The sequence below is a fragment of the Triticum urartu genome, chromosome 2 (assembly GCF_003073215.2).
Source record: "Triticum urartu cultivar G1812 chromosome 2, Tu2.1, whole genome shotgun sequence".
In the NCBI taxonomy this organism is placed as follows: domain Eukaryota; kingdom Viridiplantae; phylum Streptophyta; class Magnoliopsida; order Poales; family Poaceae; genus Triticum; species Triticum urartu.
The window spans coordinates 739,347,096-739,374,300 of NC_053023.1; the positions used below are offsets into that span (position 1 = coordinate 739,347,096).

General features: G+C 45.9%; 1 protein-coding gene across 1 annotated transcript; it reads right to left on the reverse strand.

Annotated features, from left to right (window-relative positions):
* Positions 1–1,420: 1,420 nt before the first annotated feature.
* LOC125538419 lies at positions 1,421–2,725 on the reverse strand. Its single transcript, XM_048701675.1, has 3 exons — positions 2,269–2,725; positions 1,695–1,912; positions 1,421–1,441 (listed from the first exon to the last, which is right to left on the reverse strand). The coding sequence occupies exons 1-3, from the start codon at positions 2,723–2,725 to the stop codon at positions 1,421–1,423; spliced, it is 696 nt and encodes a 231-aa protein (XP_048557632.1).
* Positions 2,726–27,205: the final 24,480 nt, after the last annotated feature.

Below are 27,205 nucleotides of genomic sequence, written 5' to 3' on the forward strand. Positions count from 1 at the left end.
AGCATCAAGCATGCATGCATGTCACCCTCTAACTACTTGGCCGTCGATCTGTCTGCATGAAAATGACATGCATTGACAATACACGCCAGATAGTATGCATTGCCGGACGAATTGGTTGGTAAGTCTTGCCAATATAACTTTTTTGAAACTCTTGCCAATATAGGTATCAGAAAGCGCTATATGCTACGCATCTATCGGGTGACCGGTGGAGTTTGCTACGTGTCCATCGGTTTCCATCTATAATTCGAACTATCAATCCGCAGCGAGCTGTCAGGGCCACGTGAAAATTAGTTAAGCTCTAGGGATTGCAAATTCCTCAAAGGAAAAAACACTGCCATGTCTATCTAGGGATTATTAAGTGCTGCCGCAACTATCACTGGAGCTCTCAGATAACGCGTCACAAAGTGGCAATTCAACTTCAATTACTCTTCTCATAGGGCATCTTCAACAGTTGTAAGATAGGTGTTGGTAAATTTGCCACCTGGAACATAATGTTGATGTGGCATGTATTAAATGTGGAAAGAGAGCAAAATTGTATGTAGATTAACCAACAACCTTTGCACAAGCTACAAGGTGAAATAGAGAGCAATCACATTTATTTTCTCACCATCTATTGGATGGCTTACATACAACCCATTAGAGTAGTTGTATAATAGCTTGTTGGTTGATGACATGGACATTTTACCAATAAAACTAACATACAACTTGTTGGAGATGCTCCTAGTTATGCAAACCATTGCCGTACTAGTTGTATCTATCTGTGCAAGCAGTAATTGATTATATTAATGCAAAAAATTGAAAAAAGATCGGCCACAGGTGCACCAGCGCCACTAAGAATCCTGTGCAGCGCAAACGGAGGCACAATGAACCTTGATGAAAAAAAGAGAATAGGAAAGCGCATGTGAAATAGGACATCTAGTTAGAACTGAAGTATGTACTGCCATATAAGTATAACTCGAGCAATTTACTAGCAGAAGATAAGAGAATCTCTGTCACATCATAATAGTCCTAGCTAATCCGGTATGAAGCCTCTGATTTTGCGGTGTCCAAGAGATGCAACGCAAACCGCCTAGCCGCCATGCACATCCAGATAGACAGACAAGCTATAGTACTCTGAGAAGGATTTTTAGTTCAATTTTGCTAAAGCACATCTAGATGTACCATAAGTATTGCACATCTAAGTCCTATGTCGCTGATCACATATGCGTGATTCCAAACATATATCATGCTTGGAGCAAGAAATAATATTACTTGCAAGTATGAAGGCCGACTAATTATTAGATCAACCAGCAAAAGAGTAAGCCGGGAATACATGTACATTTACTAGAAAGAAATTAAGGAGCGAATTGCATATGGAAACTTACCCCATATATGTCACAACACTTAGGCTCAATCTCCATAGACCGGCCCTATGAAAAGGTTATTCCTCCTCCATCCATGCCTGCGTATATAGGCATGAAATAAATTAGTCAGGTATACTCTCAGTAAGTAAACTAATGGTATAAACAGCTAGCTTACTGGGTAGCAGGACAGTGGCAAACACTGAACATGTGGTCAATGAAGCTACAAGTACACGCCATACCACGACCATGCTTGACAAGCCTAACAGGCGTTTCCGACCAAGTATCACAGTTGAGGTCATAGCACGTAATAAAGTTATCGGATACGGGAGCGCTTAGAATTGTGTTACGAACGATAGCAGGCACCGCCTTGGAACTTACACTCACACTTGTTTTGGAGCCAATCAAGAGAGCATTGCCTTCGATGCTAGTTAGTGGGTCAACTCTTCCTCGAATAAGATCAGCTACTCTGTAAACTAGCCTGTGCGAGGAAAGCGTGTAATTGGTGTATCCAACTAGTAGGATGTCTGAGTCACAATCTACTAAGTGAAATGGTGGGTAGATCTTGTCAGCTGGACATGTAGCAATAATCAATTTTAGTGGCTTCGAACATAACCCTGGTCCTTGCTGAGTAGGGTCAATTTGAAGAATTTGCAACTTGTTGTCGTCTGTGGAACGCTCAAAAATGTAGATCTTTCCTTGAGATGTCATTGGCCACCCGTGTGGGAAGTAGCAGCTGGCCAAGACACTCCATTGCTCGTCCTTGGTAGTAGCACACAGTGCATATGAAAAATCTAGAAGCACAATCACGACCCTGGGGATTCCAGCGGCATTGACGCTCACGGAGGCGATCACATCAGTGTAATTTTCATATGTCCCATGTGGATCCACATGGGCTCTCAAGTTTCTTTTGATAGACGTGACCGACGGCAGCTCCGCGATGTCGCCCGTGAAAGGGTGGAGGAGAAGAAGAGTATTTCCATCGCCGTGTTGCCCTGCAGCAGGAGAAGCCCTTCCACCGGGCAGAAAACCAAGTAGTTGTAGTCCAAGAGAAGAGGAACTCGGTGGCGCACGAAGACTCCAGTAGAAATGTTGAAGAAACGCTTCTTGCCGGCAGGGTGAAGGCCATGGCCCTCAGGCAGCATCATCCACCGCCGGGGATGAAACCGCGGATCAGTGATGCCATGGCCGCGCGGGGACATCGTAGCGGAACGCCAGTGAGAGCAGACGGCGCGGAACCGGACATAGTCGAGCAGGTCTCCAGCCAATACCCGCCAGCCCACATGCCGGGCCAGATCTGCAGGGAGAGACGCCCAGGGGGGCTCGTCGTCGAAGCTACCGGGAGCGTCGGCTTTTGGTCGCTTGCAGTTCGCCGCCGGCGACATGGTTGTATCGATCGCAAATCGATCTTGACCTAAGCAGGGTCCAGCGTGTCAGCCCTCTGGGAATTAAACCGATCGCAACCCTGAACATGCAACAACTATTTACCGGACCAGGCCGGGGCTGTCTCTGGCATTGGCCCATGTGAGCTAGGCCCATATATATAACTAAGAAAAGTAAGTACCCCTAAAAAAAACTAAAAAAAGCAGTCTGCTTCCGAACGTTCTTTCCTAAAAACAAATGTTTTTACGACGTATAGAAAACTGCGAGCTTCACTATTCTCTTAGTTTCTTTTGGATTAAATTTTATGTGTGGGTAATTTCTCTTCGACGCAGAGGTACTCCATCCATTCCTAAATATAAGACCTTTTTAAAAAATTATATGAACTACGTACAGATGTGTAGATGTACTTTAGAGTGCAGATTTTCACTCATTTTACTTCACATGTAGTCTATATTAGAATCTAACACTAGTAGAAAAAGACACATTTGTCCCGGTTCTGGAACCGAGACTAAAGCCCAAAACCTTTAGTCCCGGTTCGTTTATGAACCGGGACAGAAGGTGCTCCACGTTAGCCGCTGCGGAGCGCTCAGACAAGAGGGCCTTTAGTCCCAGTTGGTAATACCAACCGGGATCAAAAAGTATCCACGCGTCAGCAGCTCAGGAGCTGGGGTTTTTGTTTTTTTTAAAGGGGGGGTGGTTGGAGGGTTAATTTAGGAGTTTCATATATTATGTTAGCTAGCTAATAGAAGAAGTGACCTCTCTTATCTCCGTGCTTGGTCGACACTAGGTACTATACATATAGAGAGAACCCGACACGCTAGCTAGTAAGCAAATGAAGGAACCATTAAGTACCCCCCATCAGCAATTTTCACGGAAGAGGTTGCAGTTCTCTGAATCCCGTCTGCCATCGTCACTGCGACTAACTCACTGATAAAACTGCTAGAGCTACCCGAGTCCACCAGAATCAGAACTTACTTGGTGTCAATTTTGCCAACAAGAAGCGTTGTATGAGGTGTGGTTTGCCCTGTAGTGAACAACTTCGAAATAGACATAAGCACTTCATCATTGGAGTCACCAGCGTGTTGGTCTTGGAACTGATCACCTGCTTGGAGAAGATCGAGCAACTCCTCCACCATACGGAGTTGGACCGTGGCGGCACACTGGCGGCCTTGGCCCCAGCGTTCCCCATAATTAAAAGAAAACCCTCACGCTCGTCTGTAATTCCGGAGCGCAGCCACACGGTCATCTCCTTCTTGTGCCCGGTCAGGCGGATTGGCCGCCTCGACCCCACGCCTATCTTCAGCAGCGGCTGGAATCGCGGGAGCTGCCGCTCGAGCCGGTGGCACATCCAACACCAGCAAGGGCCTCCCGGCCGCTCGTGGCGGTGGCTCTTCCTGCCGCCGATACTCTCGCCGAGGTAGTGCATCCAAGAGATCCTCTTGCATGGAAGCCAAGGAAAAGACGGGGTCCAAGTCTTTTGGTTGATGTAAAACCACACTGGCATGAATTTCATGCCGCGATCCCTCTAAGAACTGTGTGGTGAAACATATGGGGTCGAAGGAAGGATTGTGTGCTAGCAACTGATGCATAAGCTCTTCGAATTGTAAAATGTAATTGTGGACAGTACTTGTCTGACGGAGAGTACGGAACTGACAGAGGTGAGTATGATATTGTTCCCGGCCAAATTTTCCACACAAGGCTGTGCAAAACTCGTCCCACAACATGGACTTGCTTTGAGCCTCATGTAGTTGCAACCAGCGCGCTGTTGCCTGTGAAGTGCAGGGTGGCTACCCTGACCCACAACTCTTCTTGAACCCCATACACGAAGAAGTACTTTTCACATCGCATTTTCTAGAACCGTGGATTCTCGTCATCGAATGGCGGAAAATCCAACTTGGGTAGCGACCAATTGTGGGGATTGATGTGCAGTGTGCGAGGATCGAACTCTACGAGATGTGATGATGGGGAATCGGTCAAGGAAGTTCCCTTGACCGGAGGTGGCACATGGGTGGTAACCACACCATATGCCGGCCCTCCGATGTGGTCGATCGCCCTGCAGCCTCTCGGCTTGTGGTGTTTGGGGACGTCGTGGTTCATAGTCGACTCCCGCTGCACCACCGCGTCGCCCTCCGGGATCGGATCCGGAGGCGGCACCAGCACGGGGTGGAGGGCGATGCGCCCCACCTGCGTGCGCAGGTCATCCACCTGCTTCTGGATGTTGGTGACAGCGGGACGCCAAAGCTCTAGGGAGGTCTGGATCACCTCCAGCCTCGCCTTGTTGGCGATGCGCCCGTTGTTGACGGCTTTGGTAAGAGCTGTGATCTGCACCTCCATCACCGCTGCCTGCATTGTCTGATATCGGGGCTTGGGGTAGGCGGTCTCCAGGCCGAGGGATCGCTGGACCTCTAATACCAGATGTAACGTGCCTAGTCGCGGTGGATCTAGAAGGAGGAGGGAGTAGGTAGGAGGAGGAAGAAGGGGATCGATAGATAAGAGGAGTTCCAGGAGATCAGCTCCGGTTCCGGTCATAATACATTTGTCATAACCCACACCACACCACTCACTAGCCTATAAGGAGCCGCCTGACCATGCTAACAGGTCTGGGCCAATCACCGTCTCGCATCTCGTCATCGCTTGCCAAGCTGTCCTCTTCAGTGGTCGTCATGGCTGACCGTGGGGTCAGCCTGCTCCTGGGGCCTGCCGGTCAGGTGTTGGGGTGGTGCAGTCCTAACATACGTCTACCGGCAGCATAGGAAGCGTGGGCGTGAGGGCGTTGGCAGTTGGCCGTCGATGACATCGATGGTTGTAGCGGTCGATCGCAAAAGGAAATCGATCTAGACCTCGGCGGCGTGTCCTCTTTCGATTCTTGTGTTTGAGACTCTGCCCTCGAGAATTAAATCGATAAATCGCAACAACGATTCGCCAGAGCAGGCATGGGTTGTCCTGCATTTGGCCTGTCTGAACTTCATCAAAAGAAAAACAAAAGTAGAGTAAGAAGGAGCGGCCCGAGTGGAGTCGGTTGATGCAAATGAATCAACGCGCGCGCCTAAACGAGAACAAATCGCCAGGTTTCCTCGGTCGCTGGTCCACAAGTTTCGCATCCTTTCCTTCCTTCCTTTCTCATGCAGCATGGTCGGCTGTGCGTTCCCTCTCGTCACCACCTTCACACCTCGTCTTCGTAGAGCTGCAGGCTCATTCGGCCGTTGCTCGCCGCTCAGTGCGCCGCCATTCCTGGAGGTCAATCCTGTTTCTTCCACGCCCGTCAATTCCAATTCCAACACAAGGAGCAAAAACCAAAGTCAGACTCCATCTTTTCTCTCTCTCTCTCTCTCCACCTTCCTCCTCCTTCCCTACCCTACCGTAAGTCCGTACCACTACACGTGGCCATAAATTGGTGGACTCAGGCGACCGACCTCGTCTCCTTCCTCTCTGGTAGGTCAAGAGCCGCCGCCGACACCTCAGGCGATATATGGACAGCAATTGCAACATCATGGTTAAAAGACGGTTTCTTACCACGTCCACAACAAGAGGACCTCCAATGGCCGGAGCTTCGGAGGCTCTAGCTCTGGCTATGCATCTCCATCTCGTTAGTGCCACTACTGCACAAAATCACAAATGTCCCATCTTTTCGCGGCTTGACCAGTGCTTCTCCTTCTCCTTGCTCCCAAATCCCAAGTCCCAAGTCTCAAGTCGCACACGCACCCACACGCAGATGGATGACGCTTCCTGGTATATATAGAGGCATGGTGGAGAGAATGAGGAGTCCGCGGTGTCGCGGATAGGTGAGGTTCCGCAATCCTGGATGGTTGTTGGGCATCCCTAGCTAGGGTGTGTTTAATCGCTTATATATGATGATGTTGATGATCCGTTTTGTTTTCAATAAAAAGGAAATTATTAGGTGGCACGTGTTTCTAATAGCTTTTGCAGCGTCAAGAATGTTTTATCGACTTCAAGTTTCTTTTTTTAGCAAACTTTCCAAGCCAGACAAGCTATCTATTATGGTTTCTTTGAGGATGTCAAAAAAAAAGACTAGCTCAAATGTTCTAGAGTTTCTCGTTTTTATGTTTCTAATGTTCAAGTATCTCTGTTTTTAACAAACTTTCTCTTGAAAATCAAGCAAGATTTGAGAGAATAGTTTTAGGGATTGGAAGAACCATGGAGAGGATTTGGGGAAATTTCTGGACCATTCTCCTCGGTCCCTCTCTCTGTATACATCTATAGTATGTGTACATTTTACATTTTAGTCCCTAAGGAACTAGGTAAATATAGTCATACACCAACACTCCCCCTCAAGATGGGGCAAATACATCATACAAACCCATCTTGCTACAAAACATGGAGAATGTTTTTTCAGGGAGTCCTTTTGTAAGGACATCTGCTACCTGACTAGCTGAGGTTACATACGGTAGGCAAACTATCCCTCTATCAAGCTTCTCCTTAATAAAATGACGATCAATTTCTATGTGCTTGGTTCGATCATGCTGAACAGGGTTATTTGCAATGTCAATGGCAGCTTTGTTGTCACAGTACAACATCAGAGGCTTGCACCTGTACAGCCGCAGCTCTGCTAGGAGGATATGTATCCATAGTAACTCACATATGCCGTGAGCCATAGATCTAAACTCAGCCTCTGCAGTAGATCGAGCCACTACACCTTGCTTTTTACTTCGCCAAGAAACTAGGTTTCCTCCTACAAATGCACAATAACCAGATGTTGAGCGTCGGTCATCTAGGGAACCAGCCCAATCAGCGTCAGTATAGCACTCAACTTGTAAGTCTCCTTGTCTGGTATATAAAAGGCCTCTTCCTGGGCACCCTTTAAGATACCTTAGGATCCTGTTTACAGCTTCCATATGAGCTGATTTTGGGTCATGCATATACTGGCTAACTACACTCATAGCAAAAGCAATATCTGGACGGGTATGAGATAAATATATTAACCTTCCAACAAGTCTCTGATAGCGCTCTCGATCCACCGGTGTACCTGCATCACTACTTAAATGATGATTTTGCTCAATAGGTGTAGCTGCAGGTCGGCAACCAAGCATACCTGTTTCCTTGAGCAAATCCAAGATATATTTCCGTTGTGAGAGAAAAATGCCCTTTGACCGCCGTGAGACCTCTATACCAAGAAAATGTCTCAGTTTTCCCAAGTCCTTCACTTCAAATTCCTGTGCAAGATGATGCTTCAGATTTGCAACTTCAGTGGAATCATCTCCGGTAATCACAATGTCATCGACATACACTATCAGTATTGCAACCTTGCTATTACTATGCTTGTAGAATAGTGTATGGTCAGAATTGCTTTGAACATAGCCCCTTTTCAGCATGGATTGTCTGAACCGGTCAAACCAAGCTCGTGGTGACTGCTTTAAGCCGTATAGAGAACGATGTAGGCGCAACACCTTTCCACCGGTTTGACTGGACTCAAACCCAGGAGGTATATGCATGTATACTTCTTCTTGGAGATCACCATGAAGGAAAGCATTCTTCACATCCATCTGGTAAATATCCCAATCAAGGTTTACAGCACATGACATAAGTGTCTGTAGGATCGAAAGTATGTCTAGAGGGGGGTGATTAGACTACTTGACCAAATAAAAACTTAACCTTTTCCCAATTTTAGTTCTTGGCAGATTTTAGCTATTTTAGGACAAGTCAAGAAATCATCACATCACTCAAGCAAGCATGCAAAGAGTTCATGGGCAGCGGAAAGTAAAGCATGCAACTTGCGAGAATGTAAAGGGAAGGGTTTGGAGAATTCAAACGCTATTGGAGACACGGATGTTTTTCCCGTGGTTTGGATAGGTGGTGCTATCCTACATCCACGTTGATGGAGACTTCAACCCACGAAGGGTAACGGTTGCGCGAGTCCATACAGGGCTCCACCCAAGGGCAACAGTTGCGCGAGTCCACACAGGGCTCCACCCACGAAGGGTCAACGAAGAAGCAACCACCCACAAAGGGTCCACGAAGAAGCAACTTTGTCTATCCCACCATGGCCATCGCCCACGAAGGACTTGCCTCACTAGCGGTAGATCTTCACGAAGTAGGCGATCTCCTTGCCCTTACAAACTCCTTGGTTCAACTCCACAATCTTGTCGGAGGCTCCCAAGTGACACCTAGCCAATCTAGGAGACACCACTCTCCAAGAAGTAACAAATGGTGTGTAGGTAATGAACTCCTTGCTCTTGTGCTTCAAATGATAGTCTCCCCAACACTCAACTCTCTCTCGTAGGATTTGGATTTGGTGGAAAGAAGATTTGAGTGGAAAGCAACTTGGGAAGGCTAGAGATCAAGATTCATATGGTAGGAATGGAATGTCTTGGTCTCAACACATGAGTAGGTGGTTCTTTCTCAGAACATATGAGTTGGAATGGTGTGTGTGTTCTGATGGCTCTCTCATCGAATGAGAAGGAGGTGGAGGGGTATATATAGCCTCCACACAAAATCCAACCGTTACACACAATTTACCAATCTCGGTGGGACCGAATCAGAAAACTCGGTCTGACCGAAATAGTAAACCTAGTGACCGTTAGGAATTTCGGTGGGGCTGACATGCAACTCGGTAGGACCTATTCGGTTAGGGTTTGGGCATAACGTAATCTCGGTGAGACCGATTACACAAACTCGGTGAGACCGAATTTGGTAATTAGCTAACCAGAGAGTTGGTCAGGCAAACTCGGTGGGACCGATTTGCTCTTTCGGTGAGACCGAGTGGAACTCGGTGAGACCGAAAAGTTACAAAGGGGAAACACTGAGTTTACATTGCAATCTCGGTGGGACCGATTCGCTCTTTCGGTAAGACCGAAAAGTTACGAAAGGGAACCAGAGATTTTGCAACCCCATCTCGGTGAGACCGAGATCCTTATCGGTAGAACCGAATTGCTAGGGTTTGGCAGTGGCTAATGACAAGTGAAACTCGGTGGCGCCGGATAGGAAGAATCGGTAGGACCGAGTTTGGCTTAGGGTTTAGGTCATATGTGGATATGGGAAAGTAGTTGAGGGTTTTGGAGCATATCACTAAGCACATGAAGCAAGAGGCTCATTAAGCAACACCTCATCCCTCCTTAATAGTATTGGCTTTTCCTAAAGACTCAATGTGATCTTGGATCACTAAAATATAAAATGAAGAGTCTTAAGCTTTTGAGCTTGAGCCAATCCTTTGTCCTTAGCATTTTGAGGGTTCCACTTTCACATCCATGCCATGCCATGCCAATCATTGAGCTTTCCTGAAATAATTATCTTGGAATAGTATTAGCTCAATGAGCTATATGTTGTTATGAATTACCAAAACCACCTAGGGATAGTTGCACTTTCAGTGTCCTTACCGAATTCATCTTTGCCACCGGTGCAAAGGTCTCTTCATAGTCGATTCCATATGTTTGTGTGTAGCCCTTCGCCACAAGAAGGGCTTTATACCTCTCCACCTTTCCCTTGGGGGTCTGCTTAATAGTGAAAACCCACTTACAACCTACAGGTTGCTTACCTGGCGGTAGATCCACGAGCTCCCAAGTCTCATTCTTCTCGAAGGCTTTCATCTCATCAAACATTGCTTCCTTCCATTTTGGATCCTCTATAGCTATTTTCCAATTAGATGGTATGGACACAGAGTCTAAAGAGGCAATAAAGCTTTTGAAGGGTGGATTACAATATTCATAGGAAATGAAATTGGCAATATCATGTTTATAATCTTTGAGGTCTCCTGGAATGTTTCGATTTCTAGTAGGTTTTCGCAAAGCAATCAGTAGATTATTTTCAGGAGCAAGGGTAGATAATTGATTCTCACTCTGCCCCGCGGTGCTAATAGGAGTGGCGGAACTACATGGGTTAGTGTTAGTACCTGGGTCGTCATGCATGTGAAGCTCACCATCTTGTGAAGGAAATGAAGAATTTTCTATTGCATTTTCTGTGTCTCCATGACCAGAACCATTATTGCACCCATCATTATTTGTCTCCTCCCCCTGATTTTGAGCATTATCTAGAATGGGTAAACCACTTGAAGTGGAAACAAGAATGGGGCTTAATGGAGAGTCTACATTACTACTCTCCCCTTCTTGTTGCACTTCACGTGGGGATAATGCAATGCCAGTGTCACATGTTGAGCCATAATATGGTTCATGCTCACGGAACGTCACATCCATGCTCACAAAAAAACGGTGCTCTGAAGGGCACCAACATCTATAACCCTTTTGAGAGGGGGAATAACCCATGAAAACACATTTGAGAGCACGGGGATCTAATTTTCCAACAGAGTTCCTATAATCATGCACAAAGCACACACACCCAAAGACCTTTCGAGGAACTACAAAGTCATTAGAATTCAAGAGACACTCAGCGGGAGTCTTGTGACCAAGAACCCGAAGAGGCATATGGTTTATCAAATATGCTGTGGTTTTTATTGCTTCCCCCCAAAGAAATTTAGGCACATTCATTGTAAACATAAGTGAGCGTGCAACCTCAAGAAAATGTCTATTTTTACGCTCCGCAACACCATTTTGTTCCGGAGTATCAACACAGGTAGTTTGATGTTCAATGCCATTTGAGGCAAGGAACTGTCCAAACTCGTTGTTGATATATTCAGTACCATTGTCTGAACGCAAGGTTTTAATAGTTGCCCCATGTTGATTTTTAATGAGAGCACATAAATCCTTAAAAACCAAGAACACATCACTCTTATGCTTCAAGAGATAAAGCCAAGTGTAACGACTAAAGCAATCAATAAAAGTCACAAACCATCGGTGCCCAAAAATGGAACGAACCTCACAGGGTCCCCAAACATCCGAGTGAATCATTTCAAATGGTTTGGCACTTCTTAAACCTATACTAGGATAGGAACCCCTTGTATGTTTAGCTAACTCACAAGCATCACATACAAGGAGCTCCTTGGGACACAACTTGAAAAGAGAGGGGTAAATACGTAATAATGCAGCAAAAGATAGATGGCCAAGCCTGCGATGATGGAGTAGCAGTTCTTGGCTAGGAGACAAGCATGATGCAAAAGCAACTTCATCACTTCCTTCATCAAGATAGTGGAGTCCATCATGCACGGTCCCAGTCCCCAACAGTCTCCCTGTCGCTAGCTCCTGAAAAGCACAACAGGTAGGATCAAACCAACCTCTACAGTTAAGGGATTTAGTAATAGAGCTAACAGATAAGAGGTTGATTGGAAATTTAGGAACATGTAGAACCGGAGATAAGGACAATGTCTTAGTGCACCTAACGGATCCATGTCCTACAATAGGTGCCATGGATCCATCAGCTACACGTACCTTGTCCTTACCTGAACAAGGTGTGTAAGAAGTGAACAAATTTGAGGCTCCTGTCATGTGGTTAGTAGCTCCTGTATCAATAACCCAAGGGTTTGATTGTGTTGTAGAAGTGTGGGTCTGGTGAGGTTTCATACCTTGGTGTGAATTGATATAGAAACTAGATTCAGCTTTAGAGGAATCCTGGGAAGTAGACGAGCCTTCTGAGAGTCTAAGCTTGGAAGTGAAATCCTCAAGAGCTCGCACATCTACCACTGGCAGCTCCCTTGTGGATGTAGTGAGATTAGCATTGTTTTTTGTTTGCTCCATGAACTCCCCCTGGCCGAGACTTTCCTTTTTCCCACCAAGTTGGAAAGCCATGCAGCTCAAAGCATGCATCCTTTATGTGTCCAGTCCTTTTACAATGGTTGCAGAAAAGTTTGTTTTTATCTGATTTGCCAACAAACTTTGGGGCACGTCGAGCTTGCATGGATAAGGCTGCACGAGCATCTGTATACTTTAGGCCATTCTCAGGCTGAGCCAACCGAGTCTCCTCCTCTATCACACTTGAGATAACATCATCAAGACTAAGCCACTCAGTTTTTGAGAATATAAGTTGGCGTCGAAGGTCAAATTCCTCATTTAAGCCATCAAGAAAGAGCTTGCTCACAAATGGCTCAAACCAGGTATGATGAATAGCCAAGTCTTGTTTGTCAACGGGCTCAAAGGGATGATAATAATGCAGTTCTCTGTACAGTCTTTTGGTCTCACCAGCATACTCTGTCACAGACTTTGCGCCCTTGCTTCAGGTTTGTCAATTCATGCATAATACGATTACCTTGCATTTTATTGGATCTCCCTGCAAACTGCTTCTCCAAAGCTGCCCATACTTCAGATACAGTAGTCATAGTCTCAACTTGTTCTCGAATTGGTGGTTCCATGCTTCCTAATAACCAGACCAACACTCTGTCATTAACCTGTTTTGCACTAGTGTCACTTAGCTGTTTTCCTTCATCAGCACTAAGCAAGTCATCATAACCATGAGAACTCGGGATTAACTGGGCATGTCGTGCCCAGCTGATGTAATTGCCCGGTCCAGCCAGCTTTACTGGATTAGGCTCAAGTGCATATTTGATTCCTTCAGGAACCACTCTGAGTTGTTGCTGCTGCTCAAACATTTTGCTGAAAATTTCACATAGCTTATCCACACTAGAATCCCCTGCTTTATCCTTGCTTGGATCTGCCATAGTTCACCACGACAAAACAAACACCCAGTCACACAGGACTTGTTTTTAGCACTCCACCAGCAACACACTCGTACACAATGGCAAGTAGATGTATTAGTATGAGTTGCTCTCAGATGCACACACGCAGCACAAGCAGAATATTTTAATCCGGCCACCAAGCAAAGATAAGCTTGACTTGACGAGCTCACAGTCAGTCAGTACTAATCGCAATAATCCAAAGGGAATCACATGTGCTATTATCACCTTCTCATACAGATGGTCAGATGCAGAGGAGGCAGTGGCCGTATATTGGCGGATGACAGCAAGAAGCTCGCCTGCAGATTAACAAATCTGTATACCGGCGGCAGTGCGGCTAGATGCGGCAAGACATCACTAGCTTCTCGTTTCCTTATCAACTAACACAGGGGCGACTTGATGATTCAAAGCTTACCGCCTAGCCGCCGTAGTCAAGCTGGCGAATCTGGACGGCAACACAGCACCGCCAACCTCAAATCACAGAAGAAACGCAGTGGATTTCAACCTGCTCCGATGCCATCTTGAAAATCAAGCAAGATTTGAGAGAATAGTTTTAGGGATTGGAAGAACCATGGAGAGGATTTGGGGAAATTTCTCGACCATTCTCCTCGGTCCCTCTCTCTGTATACATCTATAGTATGTGTACATTTTACATTTTAGTCCCTAAGGAACTAGGTAAATATAGTCATACACCAACACTTTCCAAGTTGGTCTAGCTCTCTACATATTGTGGTTTTTCTTCATGGATGTCAAAAGGATAAGCTCAGTTGTTCTATAGTTTGTTGTTTCTAATGTTCAAGCCTTCTTTGATGTAGAAGATGGGCATGGACTGTCTCTTTTCCCGTGTATTTCACAAGAATTGCAAGAAGCAAGCATATGTTGGCTTAGCATTTACAAGCAAATGGATCTGGTAGACATATTCATCCATCCATAGTCATGGATGGATAGTCACTAAAATCTCTAGCCTAGTTAGAACTTAGAAGGAGTGTCTTCTGTGATTCTATTACTGCTTTTGGACTGTAGCGTGTGAGAGAATCGGAACTGCAAAGATAGGGGAGAGAAGAAGGGAGGATGTGGTGCAAAATAGTTTACACAGAATCAGATGAGATGAAACATGAATGAACCAATCAATAAATTTCAGGCACAAAAGTTTTTGAGATAAATGAGCTACAAGTTTTCAGTTGTAGCCAGCTTTTTTACTAACTAGGAATGCATGTAGTATGGAGGACATGCCCAAGTAATTAACTACCCCTTGATAGTGTCAAAAAAAAGTTTTACATTTCGAGACAGAGGATGTAGCAGAATTGAAGGACGCCATTAGCCTCTGATCTGGCGGTGTCCAAGATGCAAAGCAAATCGGCCGCCATGCACATCCATGTATGGTGCAAAAACCATGGCGCCTAGCAAAACACACAAGTAGAAAAGAACATGTCAAATGGCTAGGTAATCATCCATAACAACTAAACTGGCCATATAATCAGAAATAACAATAAAAGAGCAAAAATACATGCACAACAAAAAACAATCTAGACATGTCAAATAGCTACTCTCTCTGTCCCACAATATAAGATCGTTCTACCAGTGAGCACTACCATGAGGCTGGCCAGAGCGAGCGTGTGCAAGAAGCGATGGGCACACTGGCTCCAAGCTTTAGCCTTCCTAAATTTGATCAAATTTACAAAACAAACATCTACATGTATCATACCAAAAAAATGTATTCAAAATATTATAGTTTTTTCTGCATAAAGGTGGTCAAACCTTGATTTTTGAAAACCAGTTTTCATGAATGCCTATGCTGCCAATAAAATATACATACATACTTCATAAGAGAAATAGTAGACCGACTATTTATTGGATCACAAGCGCAATATAGAATTAAAAAACGGACATAGTTACATGTAGAAACTTACCCATGTCCCACCTAGGTCAAATCCCCATCGATCAATCCAACGAAAGAACTTCCCAACTGGGTGCAAACCTGCATAGGAAGAAGGTTAGTTAAGTAATCTATACTACTAAGTAAGTTAATGATAATGATAACGAAAGCTAGCTCACCACATAATAGCACAGTGGCATAAACCATAGATATTTTGAACAGGGCTAAAAGCACAGGTCACGCCACCACCATGACATGCTGGTACCGATGAATGTGTGCCACTACTGAGATGGTAGTGCCTATTATATTTAATACCAGATTAGTACCTCATCAGAATTATGTCACCAGCAATAGCAGGCATCGCCTTGGAACTAACACTCAGAGTCTTTTCGATGTCCATCAAGATAGCATTGCCTCCGATGCTTGTCAGAGGGATTACCCTCCCTAGAATAAGATCATCTACTCTGTAAACTACCATGCCCTCGGAAGCACGACCGACTAGGAGAATCTCTGAGTCACATTCTACCAAGTCAAAAGGTGCGTAGATATTCCATGCCGGACACGTGGCAATCAACTTTAGTGGCGCCAGACATAACCCAGACAGATATTTAGATGCGTCTATCTGGAGAATTTGTACACCGTCCTCGACTGTGGGACGATACAACATGTATATGTTTCCTTGGAATGACATTGGCGTCCGTTCTAGGGGGAAGCTCCAGCTGGCTAATACTCTCCATTGCTCGTCCTTGGTGGTAGCACATATCATGCATGAAAGTTTCTGAAACGCGATCATTACCATGGGAATTCCATCGGCACTGACACTCAAGGCGGCAATCACGCCAGATGAATAATCATATGTCACATCCGAAACCAGATGATGGGCTACCAAGCTTCTTTCGAGAGACGTGAGAGGTGGGAGATCCGCAACATCACCGGTGAACGGGTGAAGTACACGAACAATGTTTCCATGGTCGTGTTGCCCCTCAGCAAGAGGAGGCCTTCAACCATGCAGAGAACGTTGTGGCCTACATGAGGAATTCTAGGGAAAACCAAAACTGCGGTTGAGAGGTTGAAGAAATATATCTCGTCATCACGAAGCATTATCTTCCAACGATGCGGGTGAAACTGCGGATCGGCGATGCCGCGGCCGCGAGGGAAGATAGTGGCGGAACGCCAGCACGAGCAGACGGCACAGAAGCGGACGTAGTTGAGCATGTATATAGACGTAGTTTAGAGTGTCGATTTACTCATTTTGCACGAACCGTTCCAGAAACATAAAAGAAGCGCGAGTGACAACATTCTGTCACGTACGTAAACTAGCTAGGAAAACAACAGGCCTGCCTTCCTGCCAATAAAAAAGGAAAATGAAACAGAAAACTGGGGGCACCAACACTGGCGGAGCCTAGCGCATCTCGGGGGCCATGGTCCCCCAAATTGTGCACATTTGTGAAGATTTTTTTTCAGAGAAAGCACAAATTAGAAAAAGTATTGTGTTTTGCCCTCTACAAAATTCAGATATGGAGTTTTGCCAACCCCCGAATGACATTGGCCTCCATTCTAGGGGGAAGCTCCAGCTGGCTAATACGCTTCATTGCTCGTCCTTTGATGGTAGCACATAACACGCATGAAAGTTTCTGAAACATGATCATTACCGTGGGGATTCCATCGGCACTGACACTCAAGGCGGCAATCACGCCAGATGAACAATCATATGTCACATCCGGAACCAGATGATGGGCTACCAAGTTTCTTTTGAGAGACATGAGAGGTGGGAGATCCGCAACAACACCGGTGAAAGGGTGGAGTACACGAACAATGTTTCCATGATTGTGTTTCCCCTCAGCAAGAGGAGGCCTTCAACCATGCAGAGAACGTTGTGGCCTACATGAGGAATTCTACGGCAAACCAAAACTGCGGTTGAGAGGTTGAAGAAATATATCTTGTCATCCCGAAGCATTATCGTCTAACGGCGCGAGTGAAACTGCGGATCAACGATGCCGCGGCCGCGCGGGGAGACCGTGGCGGAACGCCAGCACGAGCAGACGGCACGGAAGCGGACGTAGTCGAGCATGTATATAGACGTAGTTTAGAGTGTAGATTTATTCATTTTGCGCGAACCGTTCCAGAAACATAAAAGAAGCATGAGTGACAACATTCTTTCACGTACGTAAACTAGCTAGGAAAACAACAGGCCGGCCTTCCCGTCAATAAAAAAGGAAAACGAAACAAAAAACTGGGGGCACCAACATTGGCGGAGCTTAGCGCATCTCGGGGGCCATGGCCCCCCCCAAATTGTGCACATTTGTGAAGGCTTTTTTCCAGAGAAAGCACAGACTAGAAAAGGTATTGTGTTTTGCCCTCTACAAAATTCAGATATGGAGTTTTGCCAACCCCCGAATGACATTGGCCTCCGTTCTAGGGGAAGCTCTAGCTGGCTAATACGCTCCATTGCTTGTCCTTGGTGGTAGCACATATCATGCATGAAAGTTTCTGAAACGCGATCATTATCGTGGGTATTCCATCCGCACTGACACTCAAGGCAGCAATCACACCAGATGAACAATCATATGTCACATCCGGAACCAGATGATGGGCTATCAAGCTTCTTTTGAGAGATGTGAGAGGTGGGAGATCCGCAACATCAGCGGTGAAAGGGTGGAGTACACGAACAATGTTTCTATGGTTGTGTTTCCCCTCAGCAAAAGGAGGCCTTCAACCATGCAGAGAACGTTGTGGCCTACATGAGGAATTCTAGGGCAAACCAAAACTCCGGTTGAGAGGTTGAGGAAATATATCTCGTCATCACGAAGCATTATCGTCCAACGGCGCGGATGAAACTGCGGATCGACAATGCCGCGGCCGCGAGGGGAGACCGTGGCAGAACGCCAGCACGAGCAGACGGCACGGAAGTGGATGTAGTCGAGCATGTATATAGACGTAGTTTAGAGTGTAGATTTACTCATTTTACACAAACCGTTCCAGAAACATAAAAGAAGCGCGAGTGACAACATTCTGTCACGTACGTAAATTAGCTAGGAAAACAACAGGCCTGCCTTCCCGTAAATAAAAAAGGAAAACGATACAGAAAACTGGGGGCACCAACACTGGCGGAGCTTAACGCATCTCGGGGGCCATGGCCCCCCAAATTGTGCACATTTGTCAAGATTTTTTTCCAGAGAAAGCACATATTAGAAAAAGTATTGTGTTTTGCTCTCTATAAAATTCAGATATGGAGTTTTGCCAACCCCCGAATGACATTGGCCTTCGTTCTAGGTGGAAGCTGTTGGGGAACGTAGTAATTTCAAAAAAATTCCTACGCACACGCAAGATCATGGTGATGCATAGCAAAGAGAGGGGAGAGTGTTGTCGACCTACCCTCGTAGACCGTTCGCGGAAGCGTTATATCAACGCGGTTGATGTAGTCGTACGTCTTCACGTCCGACTGATCCAAGTACCGAAAGCACGGCACCTCCAAGTTCTGCACACGTTCGGCTCAGTGACGTCCTCGCCTTCTCGATCCAGCAAGAGGGGCGAAGTAGTAGATGAGTTCCGGCAGCACGACGGCGTGGTGACGGTGTTGGTGAAGAACAATCTCCGCAGGGCTTCGCCTAAGCACTACGAAAACTATGACGGAGGATAAATTAGAGGAGACGGGGTTGCCGGCACACGGCTTGGTGTTTCTTGATGTCTCTTTGGTGCTAGCCCTGCCCCTCTATTTATATGTTGAGCCCTGGGGTCGAAACTTGGAGTAAAATCCTCCACAAAGTCGATTTCACCCGAAAGGCAAGAGTCCTTCTCGGACTCCAAGGCCAGACGCCAGGGACCCTGGCGTCTGGCCCCTGGACTCCGCAAAACTTCCTTTTGCGCTTTCCAAAAACCTTGTGGGCTTTCCCCTTTGGCCCAAATAAAGTGTTCTCGTACCCAAACATTTCGGGAAACATCCGGAACCCCTTCCGGTGATTTCCGGAACCCTTCCGGTGACCAAACACTATTATCCCATATATCAAAATTTGTCTCCGGACCATTCCGGAGTTCCTCGTCATGTCCCTGATCTCATCCCGGACTCCGAACAACATTCGGTCACCAACATACATAACTCACATAGTACTATATCGTCAACGAACGTTAAGCGTGCGGACCCTACGGGTTCGAGAACTATGTAGACATGACCGAGACATCTCTCCGGTCAATAACCAATAGCGGGACCTGGATGCCCATATTGGCTCCTACATATTCTACGAAGATCTTTATCGGTCAGACCGCATAACAACATACGTTGTTCCCTTTGTCATCGGTATGTTACTTGCCCGAGATTCGATCGTCGATATCTCAATACCTAGTTCAATCTCGTTACCGACAAGTCTCTTTACTCGTTCCATAATACATCATCTCGCAACTAACTCATTAGTTGCAATGCTTGCAAGGCTTATGTGATGTGCATTACCGAGAGGGCCCAGAGATACCTCTCCGACAATCGGAGTGACAAATCCTAATCTCGAAATACGCCAACCCAACATCTACCTTTGGAGACACCTGTAATGCTCCTTTATAATCACCCAGTTACGTTGTGACGTCTGGTAGCACACAAAGTGTTCCTCTGGCAAACGGGAGTTGCATAATCTCATAGTCATAGGAACATGTATAAGTCATGAAGAAAGCAATAGCAACATACTAAACGATCGGGTGCTAAGCTAATGGAATGGGTCATGTCAATCAGATCATTCAACTAATGATATGACCTCGTTAATCAAATAACAACTCATTGTTCATGGTTAGGAAACATAACCATCTTTGATTAACGAGCTAGTCAAGTAGAGGCATACTAGTGACACTTTGTTTGTCTATGTATTCACACATGTATTATGTTTCCGGTTAATACAATTCTAGCATGAATAATAAACATTTATCATGATCATAAGGAAATAAATAATAACTTTATTATTGCCTCTAGGGCATATTTCCTTCACTCGTTGCTATGCATCACCATGATCTTGCGTGTGCGTAGGAATTTTTTTGAAATTACTACGTTCCCCAACACGACGAACTTTGGCAACGGTGCATACTCAGGGAGAACACTTTTATCTTGAAATTTAGTGAGAGGTCATCTTATAATGCTACCGTCAATCAAAGCAAGATAAGATGCATAAAAGATAAACATCACATGCAATCAATATAAGTGATATGATATGGCCATCATCATCTTGTGCTTGTGATCTCCATCTCTGAAGCACCGTCATGATCACCATCGTCATCGGCGCGACACCTTGATCTCCATCGTAGCATCATTGTCGTCTCGCCAATCTTATGCTTCCACGACTATCGCTACCGCTTAGTGATAAAGTAAGCATTACAGCACAATTGCATTGCATACAATAAAGCGACAACCATACGGCTCCTGCCAGTTGCCGATAACTCGGTTACAAAACATGATCATCTCATACAATAAAATTTAGCATCATGTCTTGACCATATCACATCACAACATGCCCTGCAAAAACAAGTTAGACGTCCTCTACTTTGTTGTTGCAAGTTTTACGTGGCTGCTACGGGCTTAGCAAAAACCGTTCTTACCTACGCATCAAAACCACAACGATAGTTTGTCAAGTTGGTGCTGTTTTAACCTTCGCAAGGACCGGGCGTAGCCACACTTGGTTCAACTAAATTTGGAGAAACTGACACCCGCCAGCCACCTGTGTGCAAAGCACGTCGGTAGAACCAGTCTCGCGTAAGCGTACGCGTAGTGTCGGTCCGGGCTGCTTCATCCAACAATACCGCCGAATCAAAGTATGACATGCTGGTAAGCAGTATGACTTATATCGCCCACAACTCACTTGTGTTCTACTCGTGCACAACATCAACGCATAAAACCTGGCTCGGATGCCACTGTTGGGGAACGTAGTAATTTCAAAAAAATTCCTATGCACACGCAAGATCATGGTGATGCATAGCAACGAGAGGGGAGAGTGTTGTCTACGTACCCTCGTAGACCGTTCGCGGAAGCGTTATATCAACGCGGTTGATGTAGTCGTACGTCTTCACGTCCGACCGATCCAAGTACCGAAAGAACGGCACCTCCGAGTTCTGCACACGTTCGGCTCGGTGACGTCCTCGCCTTCTCGATCCAGCAAGAGGGGCGAAGTAGTAGATGAGTTCCGGCAGCATGACGGCGTGGTGACGGTGTTGGTGAAGAACAATCTCTGCAGGGCTTTGCCTAAGCACTACGAAAACTATGACGGAGGATAAACTAGAGGAGACGGGGTTGCCGGCACACGGCTTGGTGTTTCTTGATGTCTCTTTGGTGCTAGCCCAGCCCCTCTATTTATATGTTGAGCCCTGGGGTCAAAACTTGGAGTAAAAGCCTCCACAAAGTCGGTTTCACCCGAAAGGCAAGAGTCCTTCTCGGACTCCAGGGCCAGACGCCAGGGATCCCGGCGTCTGGACCCAGACGCCAGGGACCCTGGCGTCTGGCCCCTGGACTCCGCAAAACTTCCTTTTGCGCTTTCCAAAAACCTTGTGGGCTTTCCCCTTTGGCCCAAATAAAGTGTTCTCGTACCCAAACATTTCGGGAAACATCCGGAACCCCTTCCGGTGACCAAACACTATTATCCCATATATCAAACTTCGTCTCCGGACCATTCCGGAGTTCCTCGTCATGTCCCTGATCTCATCCCGGACTCCGAACAACATTCGGTCACCAACATACATAACTCACATAGTACTATATCGTCAACGAACGTTAAGCGTGCGAACCCTATGGGTTCGAGAACTATGTAGACATGACCGAGACATCTCTCTGGTCAAAAACCAACAGCGGGACCTGGATGCCCATATTGGCTCCTACATATTCTACGAAGATCTTTATGGTCAGACCGCATAACAACATACATTGTTCCCTTTGTCATCGGTATGTTACTTGCCCGAGATTCGATCGTCGATATCTCAATACCTAGTTCAATCTCATTACCGGCAAGTCTCTTTACTCGTTCCGTAATACATCATCTCGCAACTAACTCATTAGTTGCAATGCTTGCAAGGCTTATATGATGTGCATTACCGAGAGGGCCCAGAGATACCTCTCCGACAATCGGAGTGACAAATCCTAATCTCGAAATACGCCAACCCAACATCTACCTTTGGAGACACCTGTAATGCTCCTTTATAATCACCCAGTTACGTTGTGACGTCTGGTAGCACACAAAGTGTTCCTCTGGCAAACGGGAGTTGCATAATCTCATAGTCATAGGAACATGTATAAGTCATGAAGAAAGCAATAGCAACATACTAAACGATCGAGTGCTAAGCTAACGGAATGGGTCATGTCAATCAGATCATTCAACTAATGATATGACCTCGTTAATCAAATAACAACTCATTGTTCATGGTTAGGAAACATAACCATCTTTGATTAACGAGCTAGTCAAGTAGAGGCATACTAGTGACACTTTGTTTGTCTATGTATTCACACATGTATTATGTTTCCGGTTAATACAATTCTAGCGTGAATAATAAACATTTGTCATGAAATAAGGAAATAAATAATAACTTTATTATTGCCTCTAGGGCATATTTCCTTTAGAAGCTCCAGCTGGCTAATACGCTCCATTGCTCGTCCTTGGTGGTTGCACATATCACGCATGAAAGTTTCTGAAACGCGATCATTACCATGGGGATTCCATCGGCACTGACACTCAAGGTGGCAATCACGCCAGATGAACAATCATATGTCACATCCGGAACCAGATGATGGGCTACCAAGCTTCTTTTGAGAGACGTGAGAGGTGGGAGATCCGCAACATCACCGGTGAAAGGGTGGAGTACACGAACAATGTTTCCATGATTGTGTTTCCCCTCAGCAAGAGGAGGCCTTCAACCATGCAGAGAACGTTGTGACCTACATGAGGAATTCTACGGCAAACCAAAACTGCGGTTGAGAGGTTGAAGAAATATATCTCGTCATCATGAAGCATTATCGTCCAACGGCGCGGGTGAAACTGCGGATCGACAATGCCGCGGCCGCGCGGGGAGACCGTGGCGGAACGCCAGCACGAGCAGACGGCACGGAAGCGGACGTAGTCGAGCATGTATATAGACGTAGTTTAGAGTGTAGATTTATTCATTTTGCACAAACCATTCCGGAAACATAAAAGATGCGCGAGTGACAACATTCTGTCACGTATGTAAACTAGCTAGGAAAACAACAGGCCTGCCTTCCCATCAATAAAAAAGCAAAACGAAACAAAAAACTGGGGGCACCAATACTAGCGGATCTTAGCGCATCTCGGGGGCCATGGCCCCCCAAATTCTGCACATTTGTGAAGATTTTTTTCCAGAGAAAGCACAAACTAGAAAAAGTATTGTGTTTTGCCCTCTACAAAATGCAGATATGGCGTTTTGCCAACCCCCGAATGACATTGGCCTCCGTTCTAGGGGAAGCTCCAGCTGGCTAATACGCTCCATTGCTTGTCCTTGGTGGTAGCACATATCACGCATGAAAGTTTCTGAACACGATGATTACCGTGCGGATTCCATCCGCACTGACACTCAAGGCGGCATCCACGCCAGATGAACAATCGTATGTCACATTCGGAACCAGATGATGGGCTACCAAGCTTCTTTTGAGAGACGTGAGAGGTGGTAAATTCGCAATATCACCGGTGAAAGGGTGGAGTACACGAACAATGATTCCATGGTTGTGTTGCCCCTCAGCAAGAGGAGGCCTTCAACCATGCAGAGAACGTTGTGGCCTACATGAGGAATTCTAGGGCAAACCAAAACTCCGGTTGAGAGGTTGAAGAAATATATCTCGTCATCACGAAGCATCATCGTCCAACGGCGCGGGTTTAACTGTGGATCGACGATGCCGCGGCCGCGCGGGGAGACCGTGGCGGAACGGCAGCTTGAGCAGACGGCACGGAAGCGAACGTAGTCGAGCATGTATATAGACGTAGTTTAGAGTGTAGATTTACTCATTTTGCACGAACCGTTCCAGAAATATAAAACAAGCGCGAGTGACAACATTCTGTCACGTACGTAAACTAGTAAGGAAAACAACATGCCTGCCTTTCCGTCAATAGAAAAGGAAAACGAAACAGAAAACTGGAGGCACCAACTCTGGCGGAGCTTAGCGCATCTCGGGGGCCATGGCCCCCCCAAATTGTGAACATTTGTGAAGATTTGTTTCCAGAGAAAGCACAAATTAAAAAAAGTATTGTGTTTTGCCCTGTACAAAATTCAGATATGGAGTTTTGCCAACCCCCGAATGACATTGGCCTCCGTTCTAGGGGGAAGCTCCAGCTGGCTAATACCCAGTTCAACTGAGTTATCAACTGTGCATTAACATGTTATTTAGACCGATGTTATCGAGGGATATTTTCAGTAACTTTTTCCTCTCGGGTCAAAGTTATCACTGTGTTTGTGAATGAGTTATCAAGTCTGTGGTACGTACATTATAGTGATATTTTTGGAAATTTATCTGGAGGCCTTGTACCACAATAAAATTTTCTATATAATCAAAACCCATTAAAGAGTCAACAATTTTGGGGCGCATGATTGGAAAGTCATTAATCACGACCTCGGAAAAATCCGTTGTAAAATCGGATCCCATTAAAATGCCAACAATTTCACGACACGCGATCGGAAAGTCATTTAAAGGTGTCAATTGTTTCCTAAATTGGATCTTATTAAAGAGGCAATTATTCAACGGCTTGAGTGTTTCCATAAAAACGGATCTCATTAAAGTGGCAATTATTCCTCAGCGTGCGATCATGATCGGACGGCAGCATTAATCGTTTGGATCCGTTCCCAAATTCCGAACATCGGGAATTTACAAATTTTGAAAACTAGATTATATCTTTACCTACTAATAAACCAGCGATGGCTTCTGGTCGTCCGTCATCGTCAATTTTGCAGAAAACCCCCTCCGTTTTCTAGAATTCAACCCGCAGTTCTATTTTAAGTAGGTATATAAGAAAACGCTTCGGTTTTGCAAAGAAAACCCTGTATTAGTAACAATTCTACCCGAGATCCTTTAATTAAACTGCTTCACACCAGCGCCGCTTATCCATTCGCGCTCTCCACCGCCAGACACCGGCCGCCGCTTGCCGTCGGCGTCAACGCCGCAGGAGCCCAGGAAGGAGCGGCACCGTCATGGGGCTCAGGCGGCACAACGGCAGCAGGGCCCTCCTCGCGGACCACGCCCGCTCCCTTTCCAGCCGCGGTAGAGCAGAAGAAGGTGAGGGGGGCGCGCCCTTGCTGGCAGACGGCTTCTGCCGCGGCGGAGTAGAAGGAGCGCCGGGGGGGGGGGGGCGTCAGGAGGCCCAACAGCGATGGTGCTTGGGGCTCGTACGAACGGAGGCGAGCAGCGATAGGAGAAGCTCCGCGGCGACGCTCTGAAGACCATTAGCCATGGCGGCTGTGGCTAGCGCACGCGAGCGGATGCGCGCGGCTGGATGGCGCAGGAGGCTCGAGGCAAGGGGGAGGACCCAGCCTCCTCCACGGCCGGCGCTGGCGGTCATGTCTGATTTGGATCGGATTCAGTTCCATGTTTGTGCAGGAGAACTACTCCAACACGATTGCCATGGGTGCCCGACCTGGATTTTTTTCGATAAAAGGGCCACATGGCCCCCATTTTCATTAAGAAAATAGAAGTCTAGATACAACCACCACACCACTTTTTTTCATCAGACCTGATGCATCACCTCATCAACTGATAAGCAACCTACATCCTAGACATATAACCATATCTATAGGATGCCAAATCACCCACTACCGGAGAGAGAACAGACTTTTAAACATCTTTTACAATTTGCACACCAGCCAAAACAATAGGCAAAACATACTACAGAATCGCCCAATTTCAGGTAGACACAAAACCCAGTCTTAGAGCAGAAGGATTCCACCCATATGTTCTTCTGTAGACTTCATTTGCTACCCGAGATAGCCTCTTGGAAACCTCCCTAAGCATTTTTTGCACACCTTTTCTCTATAGAATCATCCATGAATCCAACAAAGAACATAGGGTAAATATTACATTGATAGGATTTGAAAGGAAAACACGTTGAAAACAGGATCTGTTCCTTGTTTTCCAAATTGTCCCTATCAAAGCAGCAGCACCAATAGAAACAATAGCCCTATCCTTTCCAGAATAGGATGGTATCCAGTTTTGACAAAGATCAAAGAAAGATAAAGGTAATTTCAGGTTACCTAGTGTACCGCATATCACATTCCATAAAAACCTAGCACAAGAGCACGAAAAGAATAGATGATCAATGCTCTCAGAAACGCCACAAAACTCGCAGAAATTTGGTCCTTTCCACCCTCGTCTAGATAAGTTATCCTTGGTTAGGATCCTCCCTTTGATCACTAACCATATAAACGCTTTTACTTTTAGAGGTATTCTCAACCTCCAAAGAAGTTTAAAAGGAAAAGCAACAACTCTAGCTATAAGGTAATGATAAAGCGACTTAACCGAGAAGGATCCAGATTTAGTTAAAAGCCATTTAACTCTGTCAGGCTCCTCCGGCAGAGTAACCTGACTACACATATCAAGTAATTCATTCCACATTGTAAGAGTTTCTGCATAAAGACATCTCCTAAATCTAATACAATCAAAATCCTGGTTAAAGACTTTAGCAACAGTAACATGTTGACAGAAAGTTAAATTATACAAGCGGGGGAAAAGTTGACAAAGTGGCTTTCTCCCCAGCCATGTGTCCTCCCAAAATCTCGTCTTACAACCATCACCCACCACCCTTTGACAGCAAGAATAGAAGATATCCTTTATACTCAACAACCCATTCCAAAAATGGGAATTACCCCGAGATGCTTCACATTGAACCAGAGTTTTCCTACTCAAATATTTGGCTCTAATCATTTCCTGCCAATCCCCTTCCTCGTTCTCTAATCTCCATAACCACTTACATAAGAGGCTGATGTTTTTAATCTCCAAATTAGTAATCCCTAGACCCCCCCCTGGTCTCTAGGTTGGCATACGTCCACCCACTTGACTAAGTGATACTTTCTCACTCCATCCCTTTCTTGCCAAACCATACGAGCACGAACAAAGTCCATTCTCTTGCCTACACCTTTAGGTAGTTT